This window comes from Gekko japonicus, unplaced genomic scaffold, assembly GCF_001447785.1.
Source record: "Gekko japonicus isolate JY-2015 unplaced genomic scaffold, Gekko_japonicus_V1.1 scaffold32, whole genome shotgun sequence".
Taxonomy (NCBI): domain Eukaryota; kingdom Metazoa; phylum Chordata; class Lepidosauria; order Squamata; family Gekkonidae; genus Gekko; species Gekko japonicus.
In genome coordinates, this window is record NW_015167527.1 from 2,560,728 (window position 1) to 2,577,213 (window position 16,486).

General features: G+C 39.0%; 1 protein-coding gene across 1 annotated transcript in view; it reads right to left on the reverse strand.

Moving 5' to 3' along the window:
• Window positions 1–16,486, reverse strand: part of GPHN (gephyrin) — a 406,541-nt gene that overhangs the window by 267,294 nt on the left and 122,761 nt on the right. The window contains exon 4 of the mRNA XM_015413285.1: window positions 12,512–12,604. Within this exon, the coding sequence (XP_015268771.1) occupies window positions 12,512–12,604 (93 nt within the window). The remainder of the gene's footprint in view (window positions 1–12,511; window positions 12,605–16,486) is intronic.

The window sequence follows — 16,486 nt, forward strand, 5'->3', positions numbered from 1 at the left end:
TTTAAAGGCTCCATCCACATGTGTTCCCCACTTGCACCTTTGTAATTTCTTGCTATCATGCTCAAGGGATGATAAGCTCACCTGCTGCCCCTGCCCTTTACTATTCTTTGGACAGCAAAACCAAATAGGCATGATGTGTTTACAGAGATCAGGGTTCGAGCAGTCAAATCTAACAAAGTTTAATAAATGAAAAGAGCATACACAGTCTGTTCAAGCATCAGTCTGAGCACGGATGTAAAGAAAATACGAAATCATGGAATTCTCTTAACACTAAACTCTATAATTATCCTTAATAGTGTTTAATTAGAATAGGTGTAGTGGCACTTGAGCAAGACTACTGTAATTTAAGGAGTTAATGGTGAACCACAGTTCCTTCATATGTACCCAAGATGCCCTGTGGACCAGACTTGGAGACATTACAGGCACTGGAGATGTTCTCTCTTAAAAACGTGTTTTTCTTTCTTAACATTCATTTATTTCTTGTTATTGCACTTTGGGAGTGGGTTGTTTTCATGTTCTCACTGATCCACCTGATACTAGAATGTAAGGAGTATCTTATTGGACACTTGCTCCACCACACTGTGAATCAGTTGGACTTGGGATGTATTACTTCCCTCCAAGGTCGCTTACGAAAAACACGCAAACACACACACAGGTGAAAAATCATGTATTCCTAAACAGTATCTAAGTCCCTGGGAACCACCCCAATAGTAAACCTTGGTGCTGGCTGGACCACAGAGCAGCTCTGTGCACACTGATCAGTTATAGGAGTCTGCTTGCTGTCATTCTTGGGGTTCCCAATCAGCAGAAGGGTCATAAACATATATTCTCGGTTTTATGACTTGTTGATTTCCCACCCACCCCGTGAATTATAAAAGATATTTCAATAAAGCTGTCTGTTTTCCTTCACCATGTGTGCTTATTGTGTCCGATTCCCTTAGTGGAAAAGAATCTACAATAAAGTTTGGTGTAGTGGTTAGGAGAGCCAATTTGGAGTAGTGGTTAGGAGCATGGACTCTAATCTGGGAGAACTGGGTTTGAGTCCCCACTCCTCCACATGCAGCTGCTGGTGTGACCTTGGGTCAGTCATAAATTCATTCAGAGCTGTTCTCTCAAGGGCATTTCTTGAAAGAGCACTTTCAGCCCCACCTACTTCACCAGGTGACTGTTGTGAGGAGGGGAAGGGAAAGGGATTATATGCCACTCTGACACTCCTCAGGGTAGTGAAGGACAGGGTATAAAGCCAATTTCTTCTTCTTCTTCTGCAATACAATAGGTTAATAATTCTTGAAGGTGCAATACTTGAATAGCCCATTATTACCTTTGTTCTCAGAGTTGGGACTTCTCCCCACTGTCCCTCAACACATGGTCAAAAGGAAGTTCCTTAGGTAAAGACTTAGTCCTTCATGGTTTATGTCTGTCCAAAAAAGATGAACAAAAAGAAGGCAGCTTTCTTCTTGCATCTTGATAATTTAAAACCTCCCCTTTGAAAATCCACCCGGGGATAGTCTCAATCTTCCTGCCTAAAGAAAAAAAAAACTAACTAGCCTTTCAATTTTTTAGGTCTTTGTCCCTTTAGGTGTGACATTCTAGCAAGGTGTGAGATGGTAAAGATCTTGTTCTTACTTTGACCAGAACAATTTGCACCTTATAAGCCCTGAAGTACTCTACGTTTGGGAGAGAGGTGACTCACCTCTTATAGTTCTCCTTTTTCCAGTCTTTTACCAGCACTGCAGTCCCTGGAGCAGGTGTAAAACTGTAATCTCAATTAATAAAATATCAAGAGGATTATAGGGGGCAGAGCATTTTTCCAGAACTCTCTTAAAGGAAAGGTCTTGATTCAAATTCCAGCTCAGGTATCAAAACTGATTTCTTTAGTCAACTGACCCAACCAGATGAGACTGTTGCTCAGCTGTAATTTGCCTCTGCTTGGTAAATGGTATTTATTACTTTAACCTTTTCTTGTAATCATTGAACTTTTCAACAAATCAAAAGAAGATGAACATTCCATATATATCCCCTCTGCCAGTAAGGCTGCTGCTGTTCTAATTGCAGAGTGACACTCCTAAAGTCTGTGCAATCGTTCTGTTCTCTTGCAGTTTCATTAGTCTACCCTTTAAATCTGCACCAAAACCAAATCTTTAATAAACACTGTGCTGTAAATTTCTAAAAGTGTGAATGTCATGTCTTTGTACTGCTAAAGCTACAACCTTCTTTAAGATGCATCAGCTTGATGTCATGCCAGTTTTAACAGTGTGTCAAGCTGTCTGTCTATGCGTAGTCAAGCTCGAAATCCTGAAGTGCTCCATTCTGCTAGAGGGGTACTTAAATGAAACAGAACATTGAGGATAGATATAGGTAAGGTGGAGCCCTCTTAATTTAAGCCTGACAAAATGTACAGAGTGAGAATGCAACACTGGTACGTCCCACAAGCATGAATGACAAGTAAACAGGCAATTGCAAACTTATGATGTATACAATATTTGTCACTATGTCCAAATTATTGATAAAGCAGCAAAAATCCATTAAGTTCCATTAAAATTACTAGAATATGATCCTATTCCACTGCTTTTTACTTGTGAATACTGTGAGAACACAATCAAAGAAGGAAATTTTTGGACCATAAGTTTATTTTATAATCACTGGGCTAGTGATTGCACTTTAAAGGTCTTATGTGCATATTTATCCTGTGCCTGGTGATTTTACTTCTGAACAATTTACTTTACGGTCCTTATTGAATCTATACTTTGTATATATTTCTGATTGTGTTTATGTGAATATAATTATTAACCATCTTGCCACATATGTATGACCTCTGAGGAAGGCCTATTTGGCCGAAACGCGTAAGGTCAACTTTTTAAGCCCTTGATATTGTTATGTTTTATATACATTGGTTGTAATTGGGCCCCTATATATGTTTTAGAATTTGTTATTATCAATCAATACATGTACCTTTTTTTATAGAAAGGTTTTAATATTGGCCCTTCTTTTCACTAACCTTTGTTTGGTTTCAGAGTGAGAATGCAACACTGGTACGTCCCACAAGCGTGAATGACAAGTAAACAGGCAATTGCAAACTTATGATGTATACAATATTTGTCACTATGTCCAAATTATTGATAAAGCAGCAAAAATCCATTAAGTTCCATTAAAATTACTAGAATATGATCCTGTTCCTACAAATCCTTTGCAGGGGTAATGTATGATCCCTTGGGATCTGACAGAGATAGCAAACCAGGAGTGATGTTGATTCCTAAGGCTGACTTTTCTGCTCTCATGAAACTGTTGGTGGGGGTTCAGCAGGTTTCAGTAATTATCAAAGGCCATCTGCAATGGTCCAGTCATAAGGAGACTGACAGGAGCTCCTTATCTGCCCAGTTAAGCTTGAGTTGTTGGTTCTTCAAAGTCACAGACTTGTTGCTATGGATAATAAGTTTGGGCAGTTTGAAAAATCCAAACTGAAAATGGAATAGGTTTAAATAGTCTATATCCATGAATGGTACTATGGCAAGACTTCATATATGATCCACCAGGCCAAACGTAGCCTACCAGTTGTATGTGATGGTCCTGTTGACACTGAACTGGTTTTGCTGTCAGCACTGGAAAAACAAGAATGTGGTCAAGAATGTGTAATATGCTGTTTTGGGCATGAAGGATCACAAGTTGTGAAGGCCTATACTATGTTAAATATCTGCATAGGTATATGATAAAAGATACTACTTAGGATGAATGAAAGAAATAATCAATTTCCCAATATTCTTTGCAAAAATGTGAAAAATTGCAACACTTGCCTTTATACAAGTTGGCATATCAGAAATCAATACTATAAGCTCAGTACAGCGGCTCTTCTGATGGTGAACACATGTAAACAAGATACTGTTCCAGGGATTTACAAAATCACCCCCTTACAAACTTATATTAATCAGATTTCTATAGAAATCCTCCTGACTAATCAAATAACTGTGGCAGAAACAGCTGTGGCAGAAAGTCCAAACTTTTCAAGTGTATGAATTACTATCTCAAAAATCACCACAGGGAGAAGAGCTTATTTATACTTCATTTATACAAAGGCGGGAGAAACAAAGATAGAAAACAACATAGAATTCAAGAAATAAAATTACACCACCAACAACTTAAATAGATCCACAACTATATTATTGTATAGGAAAACAAAATGAATAATTTCCCATCCTTCGCTGGGAATTCTATTTACTTAAGGCATGTTGCAACACTTTTGCATCATCCTTTTTTCTACCATTAAGATTCATTTTCTCTCTAGCTTTCAACTTTCCTCCTGGTATTTTGGTAAGAGCCCTCTTTCCCAATATTCATTATCGTTCATCCACTGTCACCTATCTTTAAGTACCCATATGCATAAAGCAGGGTTCTGCCCTCAGCCTCTGCTCCTTTAACTGGAGCTGCTGTACCAGTACTGAGGCTTGGAGACGTTCTTGAGGCAACGTGCAATATACAAGTGGCCCTGTACATCATACAACTGTACGAATTATTAAGATTGGTCTGTAAATTCACCCTATCCTCTCAGTGTCAATATTCATAGAGAGCAAGTGTTGCATAGAGGCTAATGTGTCAGGCTAGGATCTTTAAGATCCAGGTTTGATTCTCCACTCTGACATGGAAGCTGGTTGGGTGACCTTTTGCCAGTCACACTCTGTCAGCCTAACCTACCTCATAAGGTTGTTGAGAAGAAAAAATGGAAGAGAGAACTACACTAGTAACTAGCAGTAGCAAAGTGTCACACCATATTCATTTTTATGTGAGATATAGCCAGGATTTTCAAAATATAGTAAAATACTTCCAGAGAGGATAATCCAAGTTTCATATATGGAACAGCAGATCAAGCAAAGCATTTCCAGAAAAAATGCCCAAAATATTAAAGCGTTCCATATATGAAACACACACACATACACACACATATTCTCATATGTGCATTACAAAATTGTTTAACTGGTAAAAAAAGAATGTAGGTCAAGTGCCAAGATCACAGATGGATTGATGAAAGTACTTAGGAAATACTGTTCTGGTAATTTAAACTGTGCTGCAGGAGAAGCTGGCCCCAGGATCTTTGAGCAAGTAGGGAGGTCTCTCCTCACCACACGTAAACCTCTCCTGCAGCGTGGTTTAAACTGCACTGCAGGAGAGACTGTCTCCAGGATCTGTGTGTGGCAGGGAGGTGTCTCGCTGTCGCATGCAAACCTGAGAGGATCAGCTGGGACTGTGGGAGCTGAGAGCTCCACACTGCATCAGCTGGGGCTAGTCCTCTTGAAGCTCTCAGCTCCTGCTGCCCCAGCTGTGTACAGCTATCCGAATAAATGCTGAAGAATTTGACTTTTATTCAGGGTCAGCTATACTGGTAGCCAATCAGATCCTCTGTTTGGTGTAGTGGTTAAGTGCACGGACTCTAAATTCTGTTTTGCAGCTTCATACTTGTGTCATGTTTAAGGGTGCAGAGTCTGTGCCACAGAGCCAGTTTGGTGTAGTGGTTAAGTACGTGGACTCTAATCTGGGAGAACCGGGTTTGATTCCCCACTCCTCCACTTGCACCTGGCTGGATGACCTTGGGCAAGCCGTAGTTCTGATAAGAGCTGTTCTTGAAAAAAGAGCAGTTTCTGTCAGAGCTCTTTCAGCCCCACCTACTCACAGGGTGTCTGTTGTGGGGAGGGGAAGGGAAAGGAGTTTGTAAGCCGCTCTGAGACACCTTTGGGTAGTGAAGGGCGGGGTATAAATCCAATCTCTCCTTCTTCTTCTCTTCTTCTCTGAATCTGTATTCGACTTAAATCTCTCCTTATATATAATTGAGTAGTGTGGTGGCACTTTCCAGCTCTCCCATTGGCTGTGCAATGTGGTCCATCGGCCACTGACCCGTCAGCTGCCACTCAAGAGTGTTTGCGTGCCATTGGCCAGGTGCTGGGTCTGCTCCTCTTCCCCACCCACTCCTACCTCAGCCACAGTTCCCTGTCAGAATTACTGGCAAATGGTTGTCTCTCCCAATGAAGAAACTTCTCCTGCTTGGCTCCTCTGTGGGACTAACCCTTTCCAGGCCTTTGTGAGGAACTCATTGGGGCCCGTCCTGATTAGGGTTGCCAGCTCCAGGTTGGGAAATTCCTGGATATTCTGTGTCTAAGGAAGCCAGTCTAAGGAATCCAGAATTTGGGGAGGGGAGGCCTCAGCCAAACAGAAGGCTGTAGAGCCCACTGTCCAAAGCCGTTATTTTCTCTGGGGAGGGGGAGATCTGTTGGTCTGGAGTTCAGCTGTGATATCCAGTGAACTTCAGGCTCCACCTGGAGGTTGGCTACCCTAGGTGTAGCAGTTAGCACTTCAGAGCAGGGTCTGCCAGGCAGAGATCAGTTCCCTATGGCATTATATCCTGCTGAGTCCTTCCCCTCCCCAAACGCTACCCTCCGCAGGATCCACCCCCCAACTCTCCAGGTATTTCCCTACTCAGAGGTGGCAATCCTACTTTCCCCTCAGTGCCTGTTGCTAGGCAACCAAGCTTGGTTCTGTCAGTAAAAGGCCCTTTCCATGCCTATTTTGGCCTTTGGGAAAAAACTCATTGGGGCCAGTCCTGACTAGGGTTGCCAGCTCCAGGTAGGGACATTCCTGGAGATTTTATGGTAGAGTCTATGATACCTGGCGATCTTCAGGCTCCACCTGAGGTTGGCTACCCTGGGCATAGCAATCAGTGCTTCAGAGCACAGTCTGCTAGACTCAGGTTCTTGCTGTGGAAGCTGCAAACTCGGCCACTACACTACTCACCCCTAGTTCCAGATTGTTTACTAATCAATTAAATAGTACTGCCCCCAAAACTGATCCTTGTGGGACCCCACTGCTTACTTCTGTCCATTGTGAGAACTATCAACTGATTCCTACTCTTTGCTTCCTGTCATTTAACCAGTTTTTAATCCATAAGAAAACCCGTCCTCTTATCCCATGATGGCTAAGTTTACTCATGAGTCTTTGGTGATGCACATTGTCAAAAAACCTTTTGAAAGTCCAAGTATAAAATGTCTACCAGGTCACCATTGTCTACATCCTTGTTTAATTTCTCAAAGGACTCCAAGAGGTTGGGGAGGTAGGACTTCCCTTTGCAGAAGCCATGTTGATTTTCCCTCAACAGCCTTTGTCCTTCTATATGCCTAACTAATGTGCCTGAGACAAACGTTAGGCTGACTGGCCTGTAGTTTTTGTGTTCCCCTCTGGATCCCTTTTTAAAAATTGGCGTGACATTAGCTACTCTCCAGTCTTCTGGTACAATGGATGAATTGAGTAATAGGTTACATATACGGGTTAGTAGATCAACTATTTCACACCCAGGTTCCTTAAGAACTCTTGGGTATATACCATCAGGGCCTGGAGACTTGGGTTTTTAATTTTCCCAACAGGTCTAGAACTTCATCTCTGGTTACCTCAATTTGGCTCAGTTCTTCAGACTCCCTTCCTGAAAATAGGGGCTGTAGCATGGGTACATGCCCCACACTTCCCACAGTAAACACAGAAGCAAAAAAGGCATTGAGCTTCTCTGACATCTCCCCAACTTCCTTTAAGCAATCCCTTTATTCCTTCATCATTCAAAAGCCCCACTACTTTTCTGGCTGGTTTCCTGTTCCAGATACATTTTAAAAAAATGTGTATCATCATTCACTATCACCCAGAACTTTATCACAATACCAGTATTCATCTCTCTGAGAAGAAAGAGTAATATTTAAATTGGCTGCTAAGCTTCTTGGAGCTTCCTGTTGTTGGATGGTAAATGGGCAAGCTGTCAGGGCATCGACATCCAGCACTGTCCATAGATTTAGAGTTAGCAGGTTGGCTTTCCCCTTTGTGGGGGGGCTGGACAACTACCTCATGTTAAGCAGAGGGTACTGACTATGGAATTGTCTTGCTTTATTCCATGGTCACAAACTACAACTGTTTAGGAAGGAGAGTGAAAACAAACCAGCCAGTATCATAATTGTTGTTGTTGTTGTTCAGTCGCACAGTCGAGTATGACTCTTTGCGACCACATGGACCAGATCACGCCAGGCCTTCCTGTCTTCCGCCTTCTGTCTTCATAATGCCCTTATATAAATCTATGGTGCGGCCTCAGTTGGAATTGGGAAGTAGAATTGAATACTAAATTTAATGACAAGGATTGGAAACAAATATTTCAACAATTCCCTTATAAATCAAATTTCAAGAGGTTTACAAGAACATGCATTGAAGGTGTCTCAAAGGTAGTATTTGACCCCAGTTAGGACAGCCCATTTAATGAAAATAGAGAACAAAAATTGCTGGAGAGGTTGTGGTGAATCAGGGACGTTTTTACATATGTTGTGGTCTTGTCTAATTGTAGCAAATTTTTAGAAACCAATATTTACAGTGATTGGTAAAATAACCCGGGAAACATAAATTTATTCAATCCATTTCTTAATGATAATATCCTCTAGTATAAGTTTCAGTACCTTAGCCAAATTTTCAGATCAGGGTCTTGATCCAATTAACATTCCAAATTATCTTAAAGTCTTCTTTTCTTTTTTCTCCCCTGAATTAATCTAGTCTTGTTAGTTAATTTTTCAAGTGCTGCTATATTTCTAAATTTAGTGTGCCACCTATCCAAGGAAATCTCTTTAGCATTCTTCCAACACTAGGTAATAAATATCAAAACTGTGACTAGTAGAAAATTATTATTTTTTGTTTATATGGAGAATTTTAATTGGCAAGTAAATTGAGCAGGAATAATTCAACAGTAGGTTTAATTTGTTATATTAGAGCCAATTTGGATGGAAGCTCCACCTCCCTTTTCTTTTTTCTTTCCTTTTCCTTTTTCCTTTTCTTGTTTTTGGTTCAGATATTTTCATGTTTTGTGTTTTTTGTGGTTGATAACAATATGTAATATGATGGCATTCTATATATTGGGGATGAGGTTATCAGCTGATTTTGTTTTGTGTTATCTCCTTGATTGGTGTTTGTTGCTGTGTGTAAAAAATTTCAACAATTAATTTTTAAAAGAGTCTAGGGCTCTTTAGCTTGCAGAAATGATGACAGAGGAATGACATGATAGAGGTTTACAAATTATGCATTGGATAGAGAAGGCAGAGAAAGAAGTACTTTTATCCCTTTCTCACAATACAAGAACTCATGGAGACTCAAATTAATGAACAGTAGACTTAGAACAGAAGTACTTCTTCACCCAAAGAGTAATTAACATGTGGAATTCAATGCTGCAGGAATTGGTGGCAGCTACAAGCACAGACAGCTTCAAGAGGAGATTGGATAAACATAGGTGCAGAGGTTCATCAGTGGCTATTAGCCACAATGTATAGCTAGAACACTGGGACAGTGATGCTCTGAATTCTTAGTGTTTGAGGGGCAACAGTGGGAGGCTTCTGGAATTCTGGCCTCACTGGGAGACCTCCTTATGGCCCCTGGATTTTGGCTACTATGTGACACAGAGTGTTGGACTGGATGAGCCACTGGTCTGATCCAACATGGCTTCTCTTATGTTCTTTTTCTCAGGATTATATGGTAGCTCAGCTGGGAAATTCACTGTAGTAACTACAGACTAAGATCAAGGAGATCCAAATTCAAATCCCCATGCACCCATGAATCTGATTGAGCAAGCTTGGATCCATCATTATTCCCAATTTAACCTACTTTACAGGGCTGTTGTTAGGATCAAATACAGATGGGGTAGGCAGATGATATATGCCAACCTGAGCTCCTTGAAAATAGAGCAGGACAAAAATATAAGACATAAGTAGTTTACCCAATTGTTTACAAAGAATACAGATTCTGCATGTTCTTCTTCCTTGTTAATTTTTTGTTTCAAATATTCCTCTTTTTAAAATGCGCTTGTTCAACAGCTTTTCCTCTAAAGTGTTGCTTTTCCACTGGAGAAAGAGCCACTTCTGTAGGAGAAAATCTTCTTAGAGCAGAAGACGACTTCAAACTTTGCTGAGAGGAATGGTGGGATACAGGCCATAAATGTTTACCTTTATCTTTTTTCACAGTGGCTATGTTTTTATTATATCGAACAACATATGACATTGAGTACAAGTCAATAACTTGGCAGTAATGCAGACTAAAAATCTAGTAACATGAAAATCAGAATTCCTGAGTGTAGTAAATATACATGATGAAAATTAAATAAAATGATAAAAAGTGAAAGAAAACAAAGTCACTAAACTGCAGAAAGAACAAGACTACACAGAATGTGATGGACATATATATTTAGGCATTTGGGGCTTTTAAACCATACACCAAGAACTTTTACAGAGACTTTCCTATGCAGTGTTATTCCAAGAAGTTTAGACTGAAGTAATACTGCATAGGATTGCACTGCTGAAAGACCATTTTGGCTTCTATAAGACCAAACTTTTGTTTTTAATTAGTTTGAGTTAAATATGCATATTTTGTCTCCCTTTTCATATTTGGGGTTAGATTACAGGCCAAATAACAAAACTGGTTTATCCTATAATCCAAACATATATTAAACACTAATCTGAACAAAATTAACTTGTAATACCTAAACAGAAAACTAGTACTGTTCACTATTGTTTATTTTTAAAGGATTAGGATCAAGTATATTGATACCCAGAGAAGAGACTAGTATGGGCCAGGATCAGATCATTTCAGAATACTTGTATATTTTTGTGATTTTTCTGCAGTATCCTAACCCTCTTCCTCCATTTTTTAAAATTATTTGATTGTAGCTATGCAGCAGAAATCTGAAATGTCAATACAAAAAAATTATGTTGCCTGGCTTAAAAAATTAGCTTGATGGGAAAATGAGCAATATCAATACATGAAGGCATCTAGAGCGAGAGAAAGGAAATCTATCTTTGACGTCTATTTGGGTCTTACATATCTAACAACAGAATGGCCCAAATATAGAGAAATTAAGGAAAGAAAACAAATCACGTTGTCTGTTAACAGAACAAACTTGCAGTCATACTGAATGTATACTCCCTCTCCCCAATTTTATTACAATTTTCATCTTTAAAGCTTTTGAACAGAATTGAAAACCAATCATGCACAAGCCAGCATTGTGTAGTGATCAGAGTGTCAGTCTAGGATGGAATCCCCACTCTGCCATGGAAGCTTGCTGGGTGACCTTAAGATAATAACATACTCTCTGCCTAACAGGGTTGTTTTGAAGATAAAATAGAGGAGAAGAGAACAATGTAAACTGCCTTGAGTTCCCACTGGCAAGAAAGGTAGGGTATAAATGAAATACATAAATCTGGATTTGAAATTGGTGTTATAGAAGCATGTGATGTTATGGGATCTATAATTACTGCATTAAAATATATTGATGCTCAAAAATATCAATTCCTGAACTACCTAGAGAGCCTGCCACTCAAGTATTTCTGCTTTACATACTGATTATCCTTTTATGCTTCTCAATTAACAATTAAACTATATGGAAACTCATGTGATATCTATCTTTGAGGAAGAGATTTCAACCCCAGCCAAGGAAGAAGCTTTAATCTTTTTTTAAAGTATTTTTGAAGACTGATAAAACAGCATAGTATAAACTACAGATACATACTATGCAAAGAGAAACATGCAAGTCATACCTTAATCCAGGATAATGCTGAGTGATAATCTTCAAACACTATATAAAATGATACCCATGTGAATTAGCCTTACGTATGATGCACTATTTCTGCCAGCTAGGTTATAATACAAATCAAAAGGAATGTTCCAATCTTTCCCAGGGAAAGGATAGTTTAATAAATAGAACGGATGTCCTCCAAAACATCTTTCACAGGTACGGCCAGCCGTATGAGCCACTTTTGTTGGTTTGATCTCATGCTGTCAGGCTTCACATTAATAACAAGACCATATGGTTGGGGCTGATCACATGGATGTCACTCACAGTATTGGTTCTTTCCTCTTGGCAAATCTGAGTCACATGGGATACAGTTATGCAATTGGTCCCACCATGCTGTCATGTTATTCATACATGTGTCTCTGAAGTATAGGAATGCATCATGCAGAAGCACATCCAACACTGCTAGCTGCGCACACTAAGGGGACCCTACTTTACTAGGGTCAAGAAAACAATTGTTTGAACATCAAACAATTGTATGATGAGGAAGGGGGAAAGCCTACATAAAAACAGAGGGGCAAGATTGTACTGGTACTGTTCCTCTTGGCCAAATCAAGGAACACTCTGTGTAGAATTTGCAAGGAACATGATCTTCCATGGGAACTATTAGTATCTCCACAGAGAATTCTAACTCATTCATTAAGGTTCAATATATTAGGGAAATCTCTGTGTACCAATGTGCCATGTCTTGCCCAATGCACAAGATTCTAGCAGAACAATAAATTCAGTTGCTACTTTCATAACTGCTCAGTGTAGGCATTTCTGATTTGTTTTAGTTGCAGAATGATATCTTATATTATATCAAAAAAGGGCATAATACCTTTAGAAGGTTTACACATAAAGGAGTATTAAAGATGTTTGAGAAAGGTAAATGGTTTTAAAGACAAACTCTCTCACCTCTGGTGTGACATCCCTTGGTGCGAAACCTGTTCCTCCAGTTGTTAAAATCAAGTTAAGTTCCTTTTCATCACACCAGTCTATCAGCGTCTCCTGAAAGAAAGAATAAAATTGTCAGCCTTCCTCTGTTCATAGCCTACTGAAATACAGGTCCTTTGGCTCTTACAATACGAAAAGTTGTCAGAATACAATAAGGTATAAGACAAGATGACAGTCTATGAGACAATGTGGTAAAGATCATGCTGATCTGGATGACAGCTAAGTATGTCATATGACCCTGTCACCAGGCAGAGATTGCATCTCTCTTGCATCAGCTCGCATGATGTAACCATGAGTCAGCACTGGTCACTGATTGGTGCTGACACTGTATATAAGTCTGTACAGTACTTGTAGAGGTGTTCACTCTGTGGATGCCTAGCAGCGGAGCACTCTGCCGGATTGGATGGCGATTATGGAGTTGGAGAGTGCTAAATGAACTGTGTATATCTGTGTAAATAAATCCACTATAAATAGTTAGCACCAGCAACCTAGTACTTGTCGTTACTGGACGCTTCCACATGCCAACAAAGTTTGTTTCAAAACAGTAATTAAATTTCATCAACAGTAGTGTTTCTTTTTTATTTTTACACAGCACAGTTCTAATGGGCCACTGTGTACATTTTCATGAACACATTCTCAGATAGTGCAGAATGATCAGGCTTTGCAACACAAACCTGTGCTGACATGTCTTACAACCCAGCATGCTCCTACACATATACAACTGATGTTTTAAAAAACACATTAGTGCTTCAATTCACTGCTAACCAGGGGTCGTTTCCTAGAAAAAGAGATACAGGAGCTCATTAGCATAACTCATTAGAATAACTTATTTGCATATGCCACACCCCCTGACATCTCCCTTCCCTTTGCCTTCAAGCAGGGTGAAGGAAATGGGGGGATCTCAGGTGCTTCTGCCTGACAGAGGGGCCAGCGTGCCGGCCCCTCTGACAGGCAGAAGCACCTGGGTTCCATTCCTTTTTAAAAATCATTTTATTTATTGGTTTTTTAACATTGTGTTCAAATACATTACATCATCTAATCTCAAAAATATGACTCCTCTATACATAACTTTCTACCCAATGTTTTGCTCTTAACCATCTTTTAATAACAACATTTTCATCAATTCCTTGTAGTTGTGCATATAATCTATCCATTTCCGCAACTTCCATCAACTTGAACGCTATTTCTTCTCAAGTGGGTAGTCTGTCCGTCTTCCAATATTTTGCTAACAAAATCAGAGAAATCGTACAAATATGCAGCAGAATATACAGCTCTTGGTGTGTTTGTTGATCCCCTGATATTATGTTTAGCAAATAAATCTCCGGGTTTAATTCCACATGTACATTTACAATTTCCCAAATTATGGTTTGTACCATTCTGTAGTATTTTTGTACTTTTTGGCATCTCCACCACATATGGTAGAAGGTGCCCACATTCGACTTACATTTCCAAGATATGTTAGAAACATTCTTCTGACATTTGGAGATTCTATTCGGCGAGCAATACCATCTGTGATGCATTTTATAAACATTCTCTTTATATGACACTGCCCTTAAAACTTTCAACTTTTTCCAAACACTATGCCACTCATCTGTTTATCGTGTAACCTATATCCTGCACCCAAGACATCATTGACGTTTTTACAATTTCCTCCTGCATGTATTCTTCAAGCAACCAGCTATATATTTTCTGAATCAACTTATCACTTGACGATAACCAGATCTTGTCCAATTAATTCTTACTTTCCTCAAACCCATTACTTACATCTTTGTCAAATCTAGATCTTAATTGATTGTTTCCCCACCATGATAACCTGATATTATGTTGATCCGCCAAGACCTCCACGGACTTCAACTCCTTCCTTTTATGATAATCCTTGTTATCAATGTGGGTCTCACAAATGCCTCTAATGGAGATATCCATAATGGCGTTTTCATATAATACCGTTCTTTTATATTATTCCATACTTTAAGCAATGCACCCCTTAATACATGTCATTGGAAGTTCGTATATATTCTGACCTTCCCATGCCAGATGTAGGCATGCCACCCCATACACGAATTGAAACCTTCTAATGCCAGACATCTTGTATTTTCCAATACTATCCATTCTCTTATCCAGCTTAAGGTTGGCACTTGATAGTACATTTTCCAGTTTGGTACTCCTAGTACACTCCTTCTTTCTTATCTTGTAGTGTCTTCCATTTTATTCTAGACTTTTTTGGCACCCAAATAAATTGCCTCATTGTTTTATCTAATTCTTCAAAGTATTGTGCTTTTTAAACTATTGGTATATTTTGTGCTAAAAATAGAAATCTTGGCAATATATTCATTTTTAAAGTTGCTATCCTTCCCATCATTGAAATGTGTAGATCCTTCCATTTAGCCAGGTCTTTTCTGATTTCTTCCAACAGTTTATTATAATTATCCTCCATTAACGTACTACATTTGTTCAATAAGGTTATACCCAAATATTTAACTTTTTTCACAATTTCCATATTAGTTATGTCCTGTAACTCTTGCTGTATTTCTGGTAAACAGTTCTTAACCAATAATTCTGGGTCTAAAACTCCATTGTAATCTACTATTATACATATACTTTCAAACTCTTTCAATTTTAATACTTCCTGTAATTCTTTATAAAATTTCTCCTGGTTTTGGTTTGGTGCGTATATGTTAACCAATAATGTTTCTTTCCCATTTCTATTTATAACCGTAGCCACAATCCTTCCGTCTTCTGATGTATAAAACAGGTCAGCATGAATATAGTCTTTAACATAGGTCACTAAACCTCTCTTCTTTTTTATATCTGCTGCAATAAACGTGTTTCCTATTTTTCTATTAGCTAAATGTTTAATGTCCTCTTTCTATATATGAGCCTCCTGGAGACATACTACATCTGCTTTCGGTTAAATTATTTGGTGGAATATTTTATTCATGGTTGTTTCTGTTATCATTTTCTCTAGCTCTATACTGAAATCTTGTTAATACTTGGGATGCCATTGCTCCTTGTCCTCTTTTCTTTTCTTTTCAGCCTTTTTTCCATCCATTTTTTCCTTTTCTTGACCTACATTTCCTTCTTCTGTCTCTTCCTCTTCTTCTTCTTCCTTTTCTTCCTCCTCTTCTTCACTCTTCTGCCGTCCCAGGTCTTCTCCGTGTTTTTCAAGAAAATTTTCTACTTTGAATATCGAATCTAATCGGTGTCTTTTACTTTCGGAGTGGAACAGTATTCCTTCAGGGATCAGCCATCTATACGTAATTCTGCTTTTCTTTAATAAGTTCGTCAAGATTTGGTAGTTCTGTCTTTTTTCCCTTACTCTCCAAGGGATCTCTTTTAATAGTCTAATTTCAGCACCTTGTATCATCACTTTGTTTTCATTTGGCACTTTGAGGATTTCCCCCCTCATTTCTCTTTTATAAAATTTTATGTGTACTTCATGGGGTAATTTATACCTTTTCGCATAACCAGAGTTTTGCCTATATATTGATTTCATTTCAGCCATAACGTCAGCACGGTTTCTGTAAGGGAAGATCTTGTCTCACTAACCTGTTAGTGTTCTTTGAGGGGGTGAACAAACATGTGGACAAGGGGGATCCAATAGATATTGTTTACCTTGACTTCCAGAAAGCTTTTGATAAAGTTCATCATCAAAGGCTCCTAAGTAAGCTCAAAAATCATGGGATAGAAGGACAAGTCCTTTTATGGATCAAAAACTGGCTAATTAATAGAAAACAGAGAGTGAGTATAAATGGGCAATTTTCTCAGTGGAGGGTGGTAAGCAGTGGGGTACCGCAGGGATCAGTACTTGGTCCACTGCTTTTTAACTTGTTCATTAATGATTTGGAGATGGGAGTAAGCAGTGAAGTGGCTAAATTTGCGGATGATACAAAGTTGTTCAGGGTGGTGAAAACCAGTGAGGATTGTGAGGCACTCCAA